This window comes from Simochromis diagramma, unplaced genomic scaffold (assembly GCF_900408965.1).
Source record: "Simochromis diagramma unplaced genomic scaffold, fSimDia1.1 OVJJ01000321.1, whole genome shotgun sequence".
In the NCBI taxonomy this organism is placed as follows: domain Eukaryota; kingdom Metazoa; phylum Chordata; class Actinopteri; order Cichliformes; family Cichlidae; genus Simochromis; species Simochromis diagramma.
In genome coordinates, this window is record NW_024386772.1 from 4,776,051 (window position 1) to 4,792,205 (window position 16,155).

The 16,155-nt window shown below is 39.5% G+C and overlaps 1 protein-coding gene across 5 annotated transcripts in view; it reads left to right on the forward strand.

The window, feature by feature from the left end:
* The window catches only part of LOC120741429 (speckle type BTB/POZ protein), a 95,143-nt gene that overhangs the window by 30,547 nt on the left and 48,441 nt on the right, over positions 1-16,155 (forward strand). For 3 of the 5 annotated variants that reach the window (XM_040044355.1, XM_040044347.1, XM_040044372.1), the window contains one exon: positions 13,638-13,831. In XM_040044355.1, coding sequence (XP_039900289.1) covers positions 13,745-13,831 — 87 coding nt within the window. In that variant the 5' untranslated portion in view covers positions 13,638-13,744. Of the gene's footprint in view, positions 1-4,670; positions 4,705-4,736; positions 6,964-13,637; positions 13,832-16,155 lie in introns of those variants that run through there. The other 2 variants (XM_040044382.1, XM_040044364.1) reach the window with 2 other exon arrangements.

The following is a 16,155-nucleotide window of genomic DNA, read 5'->3' on the forward strand; positions in this document are numbered from 1 at the left end:
TTGTATTGATCTACTTTTGGAGTTGATCCATATTTGGATTTGAATCTAGGAATTTTGGGGAAGAAATCTTTAGGGATGAGATAAAATTTGTCATATTGGATCACATCAAATTGATACAGGAAAGATTAGAAGACGTGTGTTGTTTTTTGTTGTTGTTGTTTTGAAGAAAATTGAAACACAAGTCATCCAGATATCTTTCCGGGACTCAAATCATTCATGGTTTGGCAGTAGTTTTCAGCCTTGGTTGAGCTACACAGTCTTGGACAGTTTTTGTTAACATTTGTTGAATTGTTCTTGGGCCCCAATTGTACTGCTTTCCATTGTTATTTTGTGAGGACAGTCTCAAGAAAAGATTACCCCTGACCATTGCTTATGGTGACCCTGTACTTTTAACTGCCTGCTTCAGTGGTTGGTCCTGAATGGTCTCTATTGTTCACTTCTTCAGGCAGAAGGAGATTAGAGATGACATCTGGTAAGAAGCAGGAATATTGTTCCCCAAGGTAAAGACGAGTGGTAGTGTGAGAGAATCCCAGCGTTGACCATCGAGGACATTAGAGCACCCTTGATCCCAATATTGCTGCACAGTGATGTGACAGTATGACACATTAAGCGAACAGTTGAACCTAATTGGCTCCTTGTGTGTGGGTGTGTTGGTGTGTTGGTGTGTATCCAACTGGGATTTATGTCCTTTGTAATGCTAATGGAAAGACAGCAGTAGGGATAGATGTACTTCACAAAAAGACGTTCATACTTTACATTAATATTTGGTTCATTGATGGTTTTCACAGATTTTTTTTTTTTCTTTTTTCTTTTTCTGAAAGAGGATTATTTGTAGCTTTATGGTACTTAAAAGTATAATTGTCATTGAATTCAAACTCAAAGCTACTAAATGCAAGCATAGGCAGCCATTCTAGACAGAGCACCATAGTGAACATTGTTAAGGATAATGAAATTATTCCTTGCTGAAATTAAATCTTATGAATGTTTGGAGATGCACAAAGTTGCTTGGATTTCAAGCATTAATTAAAAGGGAAACAAAAAATGGAAAGTGGGTGTGCTATGGTCTTAACTTTAATACCTTGAGTTTTAACAATGTCATGAAATCTGCAAATCAGAATTGCACAGTAGTAATTGGTACTTTATCAAGTTTGTAGGAATAGTTCAGGCTGTATATTTTATCAGATATTCAATACTCCTTGTAGTTTACACAATGCTGCATTTGGAGGTCTGTTAAGTTTTGTTTCATTGTGCATGACATTCTGTGCTATGCTACAGGGTCCCGTGAGTATATAGTCACCTGCCGCTTTATTAGTTGCACCTTTTTAAATTGCTCTTTTACTTAAATAACTAATTGACCAGTCACCAACAGCGTGTAGACATGATTCAGACAACCTAGGGAAGTCTAAACCGAGCATCAGAATGGAGGACAAAGTGATTTAAGTGACTTTGAATGTGTCATGGTTATTGGTGGCAGACTGGCAGAGTATTTCAGAAAATGCTGATCTCCTGGGAAGTTTCCACACAACATTCTCTACGGTTTACAGAGAAGGGTATGAAATTGAGAAAATATACTGTGGGCAATAGTTCTCTGGATCAAAATGCCTGTTTGACATCAGAGTTCACAGGAGAAAGGTAGTTTGGCCACTCTCCTCTGAACTTGAGACAGACTCTGTCACTCACAAACTCACTCATCACCCCCAAGGTATGCAGAAGAGTGTGTCTGAATGCACAAGATATCAACCCTTGAAACACATGGACTACAGCACCAGGAGACCACACTGGGTGCCATTCCTGCCAGCTAACAACAGGAAAACAGGCTAAATTTGCATAGACTCGCCAAAATTGGACAATAGAAGAATGCAAAGGTCTCAGATTTTTGGTGGTAGGGTCAGAAAATGCTGTAAACATCATCATGGATCAATCCTGCCTTCCATCAGTGGTTCGGTGGGATATTTTTGATGACAGGCTTTGGGGCTGTTAGTACCAATTGAGCATCGTTTAAATGCTACAGTCTGTCTTGAGTATTGTTGCTGACCATCTCCATCCCTTTATGACCCGAGTGTAACCATCTTCTGATGGGTGCAAATGGCTCAAACTGGTTTCTTGAATATGACCATGATGGCCTCCACAGTCCATAGATCGTACTGGTAATTGGAGATTTGGATCATGGATGTGTAGCTGACAAATCTTTATAAGCTATTGTGTTAATATGTACCAAAATCTCTGAGGAATGCTTCTAGCATCTTGTTGAATCTGTGCCATAAATAATTAGGGAACCTGTTAAGGCAAAAGGGGTCCAGTATTTGTAAAGTGTACCTAACAACGAAGTGGAGAGTAATTCAATATATAGGTTTTTTTTTTTTAAATTGAATTTGTTTTATGTGGGATACAATTTAATAGTCCCCGTTTACTAATTTTCAGGCCTACTCCAAGTTTCTCATTTTGCATAATGCTTTGGTCCAGAAAAGCTGAAACCTGTTGGCATACAAAGAAACTGACAGAGTGCATACATGATGTCCAACACCCTTTGTGAAAAGAGAAGGATAAGAAGAGATTAGACAAACGAAGGGGATAAAGATAGAGCTAAAGACAGGCTTTGTTTTTGGTCCCCTTATGAGCCAGGGATCCTGCTAATTACCAAGCTCTCTGGTCCTTGCTAAATGTGTTTGAAATCCACTGGATGCAGATAATTGAGCTGGAAATGTGTTACATGACAAAGTCATGCTGAAGGACAACCACTAAAAAAGGCCTCCTCTCCATCGTTTTCTCTGTCAGGCACATTTTTGATATAAAACTTTCTCAAATGATTCATTCCACAGTGTTTATCTTTGTTGTTTGTTGAGATTAAAGCTTAGGGGATGCTTGAACCACCTTTTGTGATAAGCTATAGTCAAAACAGAGACAGGTCAGTGGTGGACGTGTCAGACAGGTCTGTGTTTTCTTGTTGCTGAATAATTGCTTTTAGTTTTCAATTTAGGGATTTGAGCTTTTTAAAATCCCTCACATCATCATAGCAAAGCAAAAGACTGTTTTTATAGCCACAGGCTGGATGTGTCCATCTATGCATCTCAAGTTTTTTTTTTTTTTTTTCTCAGCTAAACAGTGTCTTGTACTTGAGTTTTTGTATAGCCTAAGTCTCAAATTGATTTCGGTGCTTCATATAAAATTGATTTACTGACTTGGATACATAGATCCCGGGCAGAGATCAGCCTCCCCTGAGAATGTTGGAGTAAAGTGAAAACAAGGTGAAGAGAGACTCCCTGTCGTTCCATTTGCATTTTAATTATAAATTGCATCATTGCACCGAGTGCGGTAACAAAACAACTCTGCCTCTCTCCATTCACTCCTCCCTTTTGCTTCAAGCTCAGCTCACTTCACGAGACTGAAACTTCATGCGGAGAGCCTCTGCTGGGCAGAAATTAAAGAGGGAGAGTTATATGTAAGAGAACAGTTGGTGAAGCTGAATGAAGCCTTGCCTCAGTGAGTGTATGAAAACGTTATACAAATGATGTTCGTATCAGTTTAGTTTAGAAGAAATACATTGCCAAAAGAAGATTTTTGTTTCGATAGTAAGACAGACTTTGCTTTGGGCACTGGAAAAGAACACCAATATCATTTTGTCATTTAAAAAGCTTTTCTCTGTTATCTTGGCAACATGGGCCCACTATGATTTGATGTCTGTCTCAGAGTATATAATAATTTTTATTTTTTCAGGGCTGCAAATTTTCTCAGCGGGTTTGACTGTTTCTGCTGTGTGTCTTTGTGTGTGTTTGTGTGTGTGTGTGTGTCTACGCTTAGGAGTATTAGTTTGTCACTTGTGTTGTCAGTAAGTATATAGAGCTAATTGATCACACTGGAGAAGTGTACAAGGACAAACTGTGTGAATGCAGACTGAGAGGCTTGAGATGTGGCCCATAAAAATCCAGCATAGCATGGCACATTATTTACAGGGGTTGTATTTCCGTACCACTTGCAAAAGGTACCCCATATGTGAGAGAAGTCCTTTATCTTTCCTGCAGATTTGACTGATAAAAATGTTACATTGGAATGGTTTCTATCAGAGTTTGCAAAATATGGGAAAAGAATATTGCCAGTATGCAAACAGATTAATTTGCATTTTTCTAATCCTAAAAGGCAGAAAAGCAGTTGGCATGTGTAAGGAAGTATACCAAGCCATTCACTTTCATATATTTATTCACACGTTGCATCTTTGTGTGGGGGAAAAAATGGGAACTTTGAACAGACCGCAGGTGTTTTGACACACACAATTTGAATAGTGTTGGGGAAAATCAAGAGGTTTCCCATTCTCGCATATAGTACTGTGCAAAAAATCTTGAGCCACCACTCGTAAAGTAGTCTTGTGTTCTCCAGTTTTTCTTTCATTTTTAAAGGTGGGAAATGGGTAGAAAACTGAGGTATGCCAAATTACACAAGAATTTATTTGAAAATTGGTGGCAACTGGTCTTATGAAGTGACATGTTTCAATCAGTCATGGTTTTGCCTCCTCAGAGCCTGGACATGAGCACGCAACATTGAAGCGGCGTGGGATCATCTTGACAGAGAATGGAACAATAGGCAGTTGGTATGCAAAGAAGCACTTTTGCAATGTCCTTCAAGAAGTCTGGAGAACTATTCCTGAAGACCACTTAAAGAAATTAGAAGAAAGCTTGGCTAGGAGAGATCAGGCTGTGCTGAAAAACAAAGGTGGACATACCAGTCTGTTTTTCCCTTATAGAATATATATTCTATGTATGTTTGGATGCGTTTCAATCATTGACTGCACATTTTTCAAAATTTCCTACAAAAAATAAACAAAAGACGAGTGGTTTAACATTTTTGTGCTACACTGTATAGCATGAGATAGTTGGCTATAGATTTGAACTACTCTGTTTGATTTAGACAAGGTTTGCTACCTTTCTAGAGTATATAGGATGCAGGAAACACAATGTACACTTTATACTAGGGAGCTGAGAGGGTAAAAACCATCTAATAACTTTTCCAACTGAATCAGATGTTTACATTCTCACCTACAGGTTTGCCCGACCTGTAATTCATGTGTAAATTCTGGACTGCATTGCATGTGTTAAAACTTCTCAAGTCGTTTTAACTGTAGTTTAAATTGTGTACAAGCTGCTCTTTATATAACCTTTATGTGCACTTGAGTCATGTAGCAGCTGGTCTGCTCTGCAACAGAAGAGCAATGGAGAGATTTGGTAAAGATCAGAATATGACGGAGAAGTGGGAGGATTTAAGAGAGGATGATGGAAAAGGGCAAATGCTGCCAAAATATTCTTTTCTTGTCTTTTCGGCCTTACTATTACATTAGATGCGCAGACGTACTGGGCTACTTGTATATTACACCGACAGGAGCTGCTCAGCCATGGAAACCCATGACATGAAGCTCCAAGCAAATGTTTTTTGTGCTGATGTTGATGCCAGAGGAGGTTTGGAACTCCTCCAGTTTGGAAGATTTGACTTCACTTACTGTATTGAAAATGTAATTATTTCGTGGTATGACTATAGCAAACACTGTGACGTACTTACAGTACATACACTACATACAGTACATGCATCGGTATGTTATGTGTTGCAGTACAGCTGTGGATATATTTTGAGCTAAGCTGTCTCGTTTTATTTGCTAGCATTATAGTAGTTTTGTTATCTTAGCTGCAAGTAATACCTTTCTCGTTTGAAATCATCTAAAGTAGAAAATGCCATGTGAATTAGTAGATCTAAAGCAAGGTATGTGGTAAGGCATGGTTGCTCAGTTTTATAGCAGTCTTGAGAAGGATTAAGAGAAGTGAAAACGGAGAGTTTAAGTGATTTTAAAAAGGGGAGAGAGAAGGAAGCTGTGAGAAATGGAGAGTGAGAGAAGACGACTGGTGATATGGAGAGGGATAGTGATGGTGTTTCGCTGGAGTTTGCTCCACGGTTCAGGGAGGACCTCTGTCTCTGTCAGTGCCTCTTAATCCATCACACCTCCTGCGGTCCTGGATCCGACACACTACAGCGTCTTCCCAACCCGCTGACGAATTTATGCTCAGCTCTGTCATGCATGTGTGCCCACTGTTCCTGGCCTTCTCTTATCCCTGTTTTCACTCTTTTTCTTTCTCTGAGTGAATGTCAGGGCTATCAGCACTGCCTCGGGCAAGATGGACAGACACTGTTTTACAGTGTTTTTATACATGCTCCACGTCTAGACTTGTTCTTTCTCTCAACACTGAGAGGCTTTTCTCCTTCCCTTTTCATGTTTTGCCTGCCAGTCTCTCCTGCAGCAAGCTCACTTATTTTCAGTGTTCTTGCCCTTAATTTCTGCTACAAATCCAGAATCTCTCATAACGAATATTTGGGACATCTTCCTTTTTTATGATCCATGTGCATGTACTTATTTGACAGGATGTGCACCTCCAGCCATCTGTCTGTGAGTTTTAGAAATGAGGGTCGGCTACTTTACTTGATCAATCTTGCTAACCCCCCAGATGGATCTGCACATACTGCCTAGGCTTTTTATGAAATCTGACGTTATAATGAACAGGCTTGATTAACCCTCTGTCAGACTGCTCACCAGAGCTGGAGGAAAGAGAATTGTGGTGGTGGTGATAGAAGAACATGGCCTGGCTCTAGGCTGTGAAAAGATGAGCTAGCATGTGGGCATTTGATTTGCGTTCAGAAATGCGTCACACATACGTTGAAGTCTGCAGCACTTTGTCACTTAACCTCAGTTTTCTGGCAGGTTTTCAGTGTTTGTAGTCTGTCCCTCTCAACTCTGCAGCCCGTCTGTGTACCTCACAGGTTTGCTCTGTGCCTGTTGTTGCACAAGGTGACCCTCTAAACACTCCGGGATCCCTGCTGTGATTCTGGCTTTTCTTTGTAGCGGCCAAATTACGCACCTCCACCCCCTGTCCACCTGGTGGCGATGTCTCAGCACCTTCCCACCTGTTTCTCTGAGGGAGAGGATAGTAGGTAACTTAATATTTTTGACATTTTCATTTTATTTTCCGTGTAAAGGGAATTAAGATAGTGACAGGCTAATTGTGTATTGATGTGTGTTTGTGTGCTTGCATGTAGAATGTGTTTTTCCTTTTCTTTTGTATAATGAATATATTTTCTGTTTTTGAGACTCTGCGATAGCTGTAATGAATTCCAGAAGGCTTTTTGTTGTTTTGTTCTGTCACTCCTATTTCACAGTAGACCAGGTTGCTTGAAGTCCCTGCCATATGGTCATACTGAAGGATTTATTGGATAAACTTAACCTTTTCATACAAAAACATTGCTATAACTCTACATAACTTATGTAACCACAATAGGATCCGTTTGTCTTTAGAATGGCAATATATTGTAAAGTTAGAGTAGGTGACATTAGATTATGTTGGAACAAGTATTAATTTTAGAATATGAACACCACCTACACTTGTGTTCATAATCCAAAAACTCGTGGTGATGGTAAATGTAGATTGTAATTTTTCAACAGCGACATTTTATATGTAGGGATAGTAAAGCTAAATATTTTTTCTGCATGTGTTTTTGCTACTATTTAGCCATGACAGCAGAAGCAGCATAAAGAGAAAATGTGCAATGCAGCAGTGGTCCCTGGCTGTAACTATCAGTTAATTAGGTGAAGTATTGCACTGAAACAGGTACCCTACTGGACTGCCGAGAATGTTATGTTAGGACGACTGGCTCTGTAGTCACAGTCACCGGCGTAATTGCAAATTATTGATCTGTGAAGATATTATAGGCTGATGATCCAACCTGCTGAATATTATACAGGTTCACCTCCTGCAGCTCCCACCATGGTATGAATATGTTACCTCTTAGGTGCCATGTGGTATTTGCAACCAGGATGTTAGAATCAGATTTTTGGGTCTTGTGGGTTATAAGGCATTGACCGGTTTTGTTTTGACAAAGCCTGCAGGTACTAGATCGGATTAGAATCTCAGGAATTTGGAGACCAAGTCAACACTGTGTCATGTTTGTTGACTCATTTTCTTCTGTTTCTTTCTTTCTCTCTTTCTTTCTTTCTTTCTTTCTTTCTTTCTTTCTTTCTTTTTTTTTTCTCCCCCGTCCAGTGTGGTACGGTGCATTGTACTGCAGGCCGTTGCCAGTGACATTGCTATGGGAATGTGATCATTTGCAAGGATGTTTAGGGGGTGCCTCATGTCAAATAACATCCAAGTAAATATCAGGATCTGAAGATTCCCAGAAAATTACACTTTCAGTGGTTTTAGCATTATGGCTGTTCAGTCTAATTGAGGAAACAATATGAGCAAATGTTCTTTGTCAAAGATGTTTTTTGTTTGAGTTTTATAGTTGGTCTAAAAGAACACAATCTGGGAGAAGTCAGGCTAACAATTCAGAGAAAATTACAACTGATGTATGCTCTGTCAGCCCAGCAGCGTAACAATGTGCACTCTCCAGCATTTCTATGCATGAGCTTCTTCTTTCGGCTGCTCCCTTTAGGGGTCACTGCGGTGGTTCATCTGCCTCCATCTCACCCTATCCCGAGCATCCTCCTCTGTCACATCAACCTTCTGAATATCCTCCTTGACCACATCCATGAATCTTCTCTGTCGTCTTCCTCTTTTCCTCCTACTTGGCAGCTCCATATTCAACATCTTTCAGCTCCTTTCCTTAGTTTCCAGCCTCACATAGAAATCACTACACACCTTTTCCTTTCTCTTTGCCACCTAGCCTCCCAATGCTCTGTCTACTTTACTCGTCCTCCTGACTATCCCTCTTGTTTCTTTGCTAACCCTTTTGAATGCTTTCCTGTACCTCCTCATTCAAAGCAAAGTCTCCTTTTCTCTGTCCACAGGGTACACCTTCTTAGCAAATTACCACCTCAGCTGTACTTTCCCAGTCCTCCCTACCTTTTGTCACCCTATGTTCCTGCCTCTTCCTGAAATGCGTGTTCACCTCATCCATCCTTTTCTCTGCCATCTGTGCTTTTCTCTTTTTAACACTATATCTCTCTAACACCACCTCATCACACCTGTTCCTTTTTACTTGCATTTCTTCATCGAAGAACATTCAGCATCAACGCTTCAGTTTCTACCTTCAAACTCATGATCCTGGCTGATATTCTCCTCACCTCTACAACATTGTTCACATTATCCTTTCTCCATTTCTCTTCCTATCTACACCATGGTTGTTAACCTGTGCACCAACGGATCCTGCATGGAAATCTTATTGGTGATCTACACGTTTTATCTGGCAAACCCAAGCAAGTCCAGTTAAATGATTGGAAATGTTTTAAATATGAAATGTCTGGCAAACTTGGCATTTCTTTGATCCTGTTAAGATTTTTTTTTTTTTTTTTTTTTTAAGAAGGGCCAATAAATACTTTTATCCTGCAATGAAGTAAAGATAATACTCCAACAGCTAGACATATTGAAAGTAAACAAGCTAAATATGCATTGTTCTCACTGACACTGAGGTTGGGAAGGCTGTGCAAGCGATGTGCATCACCAGCTATTCAGATTGTCACAAGCACAGATGGAAAAACAAATGAACAGAAATGTGTCCTCGAGTGTAAATATGCATTGTAAGCTCTTCACAATATCAGATTTGCAGATGGAGGTAACATATGCGCAGAATATGCTATCACCACGTAAAATTTACAGATGGAGTGAATATCGCAGCACAGGAATTATTACACCATGAGCCGAGTGTCATGTATTCACTTAGTGTGTAACATGTTAGTGATGTGGTACCGGTATACCGTGGGGCTGTAACAGTCTGGACAGCTGGTGGCCTCTAGCTCTCATCCTGATGGCAGAGGCAGACGCAGCATCACCTCGCTTACCTCTTGTTTATGCAGGAGAAGTTGAATCTATCTGTCTTTTGGTTTGTCAGAGTCTCTTCCCTGGCGTGTTGAAGTATGTGACAGAGAGATGGAGAGAGATGGTGACTGGACTGGTAGAGTGAGAGCAGACTGTCTTTCTGTAATGAATATAAATGGGCTCCAGGTCTCACTCTCCTCATCTGGCCTACCTTTCTGAAAGCAGACATGGGATGAGAATGTGGATTGAAGTTGGCCCATCCTCCTTTACTCCTTTTGCTACACAGTCACACCTTCTGCATTATACATACAGAAAACAGAAGATCAAACTTGTTTTGTGCCATGCTTTTTTTTTTTTTTTTTTTTTTCTTCCTCCCGGCTGCATTTTGGTTTTAAGGTGTCATTTGAAAGGGGCATCTTGAACATAATCTTCTGCAAGGTAAAAGGTAAAAAATGACGACATGCCCTAAGGAAGCCCACAAGTTACACTTATAGCCCAACATAGCACTGAATTCTGATCTGTAGGGTACATTTATGTAGTTTGTAAACTATTTCTTTTTCTAATTATTCACTGTCTGTAGACCTGAAATGTAAAAAAACTGAGGAAATTCTAATGTCAAAGAGCTGATAAATTGTTGTATATCATTTAAGATTAAGTGTGTGTTGAGAGACATTAAGTGTAAGTGTGTGGAGAGACATAAACCATTTTGACACTTATGTGAATGTAAAGTAAGAACATTTGTTAAAACATGACTTCTTGAAATGAACCATAGCACTAAAACCTCTTGCAACCATTCATTTTTTTACCTGAGGTTGTTGTGCAGAAAATCAGGAATGATGCGTCTTGTCAGTCAAGATGTTGTGATAATGACATTTTCAATAAAGATGTGCAAAAACCGATGTTGAAGGACAGGAGTGCAGAACATTTTCTCTTTTCTACTGTGCACTTTCTGTTTTTGATTAAACTGTAATTATTGTAAGTGCAGAATGGGTTAAAACCAGAGTGGCAACATCCAAGACTATAATAAGGCTCATGCAGAAGTGCCAGAAACGGTTCTTCATTTCCAGTTACTCAAATGATGACAAATTGCTCTGAAGATGAGTCCCCATGGACTTCTATGCTAAAATGCCCAGCAGAAATGAAATTTTTTGCAACAGCTGTTCGGGGGCAAACTTTTAAATAACTCCCCTGTACAAATTTTTGTCAACATTTAACCTTTTAGCATTATTTATTTATTTTTTTTCATGACTAACAGTCGCCTAGCGTTAGCAGGTTTCTGTGACTGTGTGATGTTGTCCATCAGTCCATCGCAGCACTGTTAACCAGGCTCTGTAGTTTTATCTTGTAACTTAAGTTACAAAAAACCCCCAAACAAACAAAAAAGGAGAGCCAATGCCACAATGCTAAAACTGAGTCTTCGAAATGGCAGTTTACAAACCAGGTGGTGACATCTTTGTGACTCAATTCATTTTTATATGGCCTGTAAATTGCATGTGAAAACCATGCAGAAAATACTTTGGTGAGCTTGTGACATTCGTTTTTCAGATTTAAAAATAGAACCTCTTACTTTAGTGGTGTTCAATACAACAATAGCCCTCAAAAATTGTAGTGGTAAAGAAGGACCGGTCATTTAGTCTTCACAATGCAGCATCCCTAGCACAGCGTTTGTATGCTTTTGTTACAGAAGAGTAAACTGTTGTCTAGTTCTTTAGTTTGCTGTATTTGCAGGCAGAGAAATTTTGATGTATACTCTGCAGAATCTGAACTTGTTTGCTGTTCTTCTGCATTGCTCTCTCTCTTTCTAAGCACTTCTTATCCTCATCCTAATTTTCACTGCTTTTTATCCAACCTTGGAAGTGCTGATGGCTACCAAGTAGCTGCAAAAAATTCTTCAGTCCTTATCTGAACCACAGCACCTCGATTACCTCTTTCCTTTGTCTTTTAATTGCCTTTGGGAGAGCACAGTCTTTGTGCCTGCCATACACTGTAATGTGACAATATTTATTTTCCCTACATCATATGCATTATCACCTATTAGCTATTCCTTTCGTTCACACCGTCATCTTCAGATTCCTGTGACAAATGAACTGTCTGAAGACATTTCTCCTGAGGGAGTCCTATGATTAGCACGCATCTCCTCTGTCTCTCAGTTGTTATTGTTGCTTTTCTCCTACTGCTTTGCTCTTGATGTTTGTCATGAAAAACAAGGAAAAAAAAAAACATCCCAAGCTTTTTTCTGGTTAAGTGTCATCTGGGTGTATTTAGAAAGCTGTGAGGCTGTTAGCAGTGCTGCCAGTGTTGTCATGTTTTCTCAAATTGATTTCCTGTGATTACTAGGCATTCATGGTGCTCTTTAAGGGACATGATACAAGAAAGCCACTTGGTAAATTGTGCCTTGAATACACTGTGATACAATACCAGAATGATGACACGAGGAAACACACACGCATGTAAAAAATCACCCTCGCTCACTCGTATAGACTGTAATTAATTGCCAGGAAGTCTCAGGTAATTTAAATTGCAAATGAGTACAGCTTTTTTTCTCCCGACTTTTTTTTTGATTAATATTTTATTGTTTTACTGAGCGAAAATGCCACCAGTGTTTTCATCAGATACAAGTGGCACAAAAGAAGAAAAGGGGGCACTGAATTGAGATGATCAGATTCAGGCGTTAGCTCTAAACATTAATTAAGTTGTCTGGTTCTAGAGCCGGTGAGGTCCACGTGTCGCCTCTTCTGTTTCCAATCCACTCACCAGGAGACAGAGGTTCCTCTTACCCTTTTTACCCCTTTCCTTTCCTTCCCTTTTTTTTTTTTTTTTTTTTTGTCTCTCTGGATTCTTGGTCCAGTACTGTTTCTGCCAAGTTTTCTTAGGTCCTAAACTTCTCTTTCAATCAGACACTAATTAAGCAATGGAGTGGAAAGGTTTCTCTGGCAGGAGATCAGGGGGACTTGCAGGTTGAGTGAGAAAAGCCAGATCTTGAGACCTTGATGACTTAGGTATGAAATTTGTGGAGAGGAACTTGAAAGGAGCGTAAGGGAATGAGACGAGAGGAAATGAGAGATTTAGACAGCAGAGAAATTACACTTTGAAACCAAACCGTGCATATTCCTTTTTATTTTTCAGTAAGATGTTCAGGCATTTGAGACTGCTAGTATAGAACGGACCAAAAATTAGAATAGGAAAATAATGAGGAAACTCCGCTTTGCTTCAAATGGAAGCGGAGAGGCGATGTAGCCATTACAGTCTAAATCTGTACCGCAGTATTCTGGAATAAAAACAGCCTTGGAACAGGTGCTTATCAAACAAAACTTTGACCTTTCTTAGTCGTTTGAAAGTAAAGTGTGACCTTGTGTGTGTTGTGAGTACAGACTGGCTGCTTGAGATGAAAGTCTTAAGTCCTGCCCTTCACTTACAGCCGCAGCGGATGGGATGCAGCCTGGCTGGAATCACGTGGCTGACACAGCACTCTGTTCATCTCAAAGCAAAACAAAGACGAAACCACGCGCAGATAAAGGAAGGCTTCCCTTAGTGAAGCCGAGTGCACGCTGCTGCTGTGCTTTGACTGCCAAAGACTCTTTTAAAACAAATGAATCCAGAGCCCTTGCTTCCTACTTACTGGGAAATACCACTCAATTATTCCAAACATTTAATTAAGAATTGCCATGACATGTACAAAGAGAGGCAAATACACACATGGGATGCACAAGGTCACAGATTTCTTAGTTATCGGTTTTGTTGCTTTAAAAGTCAAACTGTTTTAATGGCTGTATTTCTGTGACACTACAGGGAGCCTGTAGCTATTTTAGAGTCTGTTGTACTGAATTCAACTTTCTGCTGTTCTCTGTATGGCAGGGGTTTAAGAGGCAGCCAGCTTGACTGATTATTGGACCTTTCCTCCCTCATACACCTCATACCACCCCTGGCTGCTGCCACTGCCCAACTCGGTGCTCTCAGCATCAATGCTGGCAATGTCCAGAGTACCAAGTCCCCCACCACCGGCAGAAATGTCCAGCAGTCCTGTGGCTGAGAGCTGGTGTTATACTCAGGTGAGTAATGCATGACTTTTTATATTTTGTGTTTCACTTCACTGAACCGTAATCAGGCCAGAATGCAACTTAAAATATTATAGTTAGATTGTCAGGCATTACTTAAGTCGGTAACCACTAACCAGTGCCATTAACCAGTCTCCTGTGTCTCCTGTCCTTTTGCCAGGAAATTAATCTCAGCACACAATGCTGAAGGATATCTCAATTCCTAAAATGCATCTGAAGTGAAAATGATCTATGTGTGTGTGATTTAACAAAAGAAGTATATCTGGTCACATTGCACCACGTTTTTAATTTAATTAAAAAGTAGACTTAATAAATAATATTTTGCTGATTTGCAAAACCGTTGACCATCTGAGATGAAACAAATACAGCTGTAGTTGGGATATAACGAAGCAATTTATGACACACCTGTGGCAATAGTTGTTTTCGCTAGAAATCAATTTTAAATGAGGCTCTGAAGCAGTGATTTTTTTAAATTTTGTTCAACGCCTGTTGCCTCAGCTCTTCTCTCCTCATATCTCTTTATCACCTCCTTCATTTGATACTCTGGTAAAATGCGAGAAAAGGAAATGAAGATGTACAAACTGAGAAATAAGAAATGGGGTATATTTTACTGGACTACTTTTGTAACCATAATTTTAATTTCACCCCTTGTAAATGCTGAGGTTATTTAATTTGTGGTCTTTAAAGATGTTAGAGGATTTATATATCTTCTTTGGATGTCATCTGCCTTTTTGTTCGCTTTCCAGATGATCCCAAACTGTTTAGATAATTTTGAAGTCTAGTCTCTGGGGATGTGAATCCATGCCTGATAGTTGTGTGTTCCATTGTGTGTTCTTCCATCCAGGTGATTTTTTTTTCTTTTTTTTTTGCATTGGCAGTGTTTTTGGAATCATTGTTATGCTGAAAAATGAAGCTGTTGCCAATCAGACAGTTTCCAGATGGTATTGCATGATGAATCAAAATCTGACAATATTTTCTTTTTTCATTATTCCATCGTTTCTGACGAGATCACTGGCTGAAATGCAGCACCAAAGGACGACAGAACCTCCGTGTTGTTGTGTTGTACCTCTCCTCTGACTTATTTAATGCATTTTGGAAAACGATTTGATCTAAAAATTAGAAATTTGGATTAAGCACTCATTAAGACCTTTTGCTACTGATTTTCAGCCCAGTTCTTGTGTAATTTGGCAAACCTCAGCTTTTTCTTCTCATTTCGCTTCCTTAAAAATTGCTTTCTGACAGCCACATTTGCACTGAGACTGTTTCTGATAAGGGTTCAGCAAACAGTAGATCAATCAACTGATGGACCAAATACATTTCTCAGGTCCTGTGTCTGGTGTTTGCTGAATAACATGACTTTTAGTTATTGTTATTATATCCCCACTAGACGGGCAGGCAACGTGGACAAGCAGCTTTTTTTTTTTTTTTTTTTTTTTTTTTTTAAATGTGATAACATAACGAGGTAGCGTAGGAGTTTTGGTATCAATAGGTGTATCTGCTAAAATTTTCAGACAGGTTTGAATCCCGGTGACCTTTATCTTAAGGTCACAGGGCAAATTCTGAATGCAGTCACTTTTGAAATTGATACCATAGGTGTTTCCACTAGGAGGCTGAGGGTTAGCACTGGTGGCTGCAAGTGATTTTTAGACCGGCCACTTTTATGGCCAGTAGCTCTTTGGGAATCAACTTGGTGTTGCAAAAACATTATATTATGCCTGTAAAACAATGTTTTGTTCTGTTTTTGCTGCATTTTTTTTTACAGGTTTAACTTTCCTGACCGTTTGCTACAGAGCACCTTTAAAAACCTTTTGTTGCCATTTTTTCCTGTTATGTGCAGATACAACACTGCTTTATCCCTTTTGTTAAGTTCCTTTTTTTATGCTTGAATGAGTCAAGTTAAGTGACTTACTAAACAAACAAACCAAAAAAAAAATGCTGGTGAAAATGTTCATTGTGTTCAATTTTTAAACGAAACTATGATTAACTAGCCAGGAGAACTACTGCTCAAGACCACTTTAAAAATTACAAGAACGTTTGGTTCCTTGGAGGCAAAATATAACAAAATGAGGCCTGACTCAAGACTTTTGCACAGTACCATATGCAGTACCTGGCTGGATTTAGCAAAATAATCTAATTCCACCCCAGAAGAACTCTGAATTTAGTAATTTGGTAATTACTTGGTAATCAGTCCCTTTTGTTGGATGCTTTCATGCAGTCAGGAGGTTGAGATGCTCTTTTTTTCGGTTCCTCCTTTTGTTGTTTTCTGCCCGTAGATTATCAAATGTCAGTTTGATTCATGCAAGCAAAATTCTCTTCAT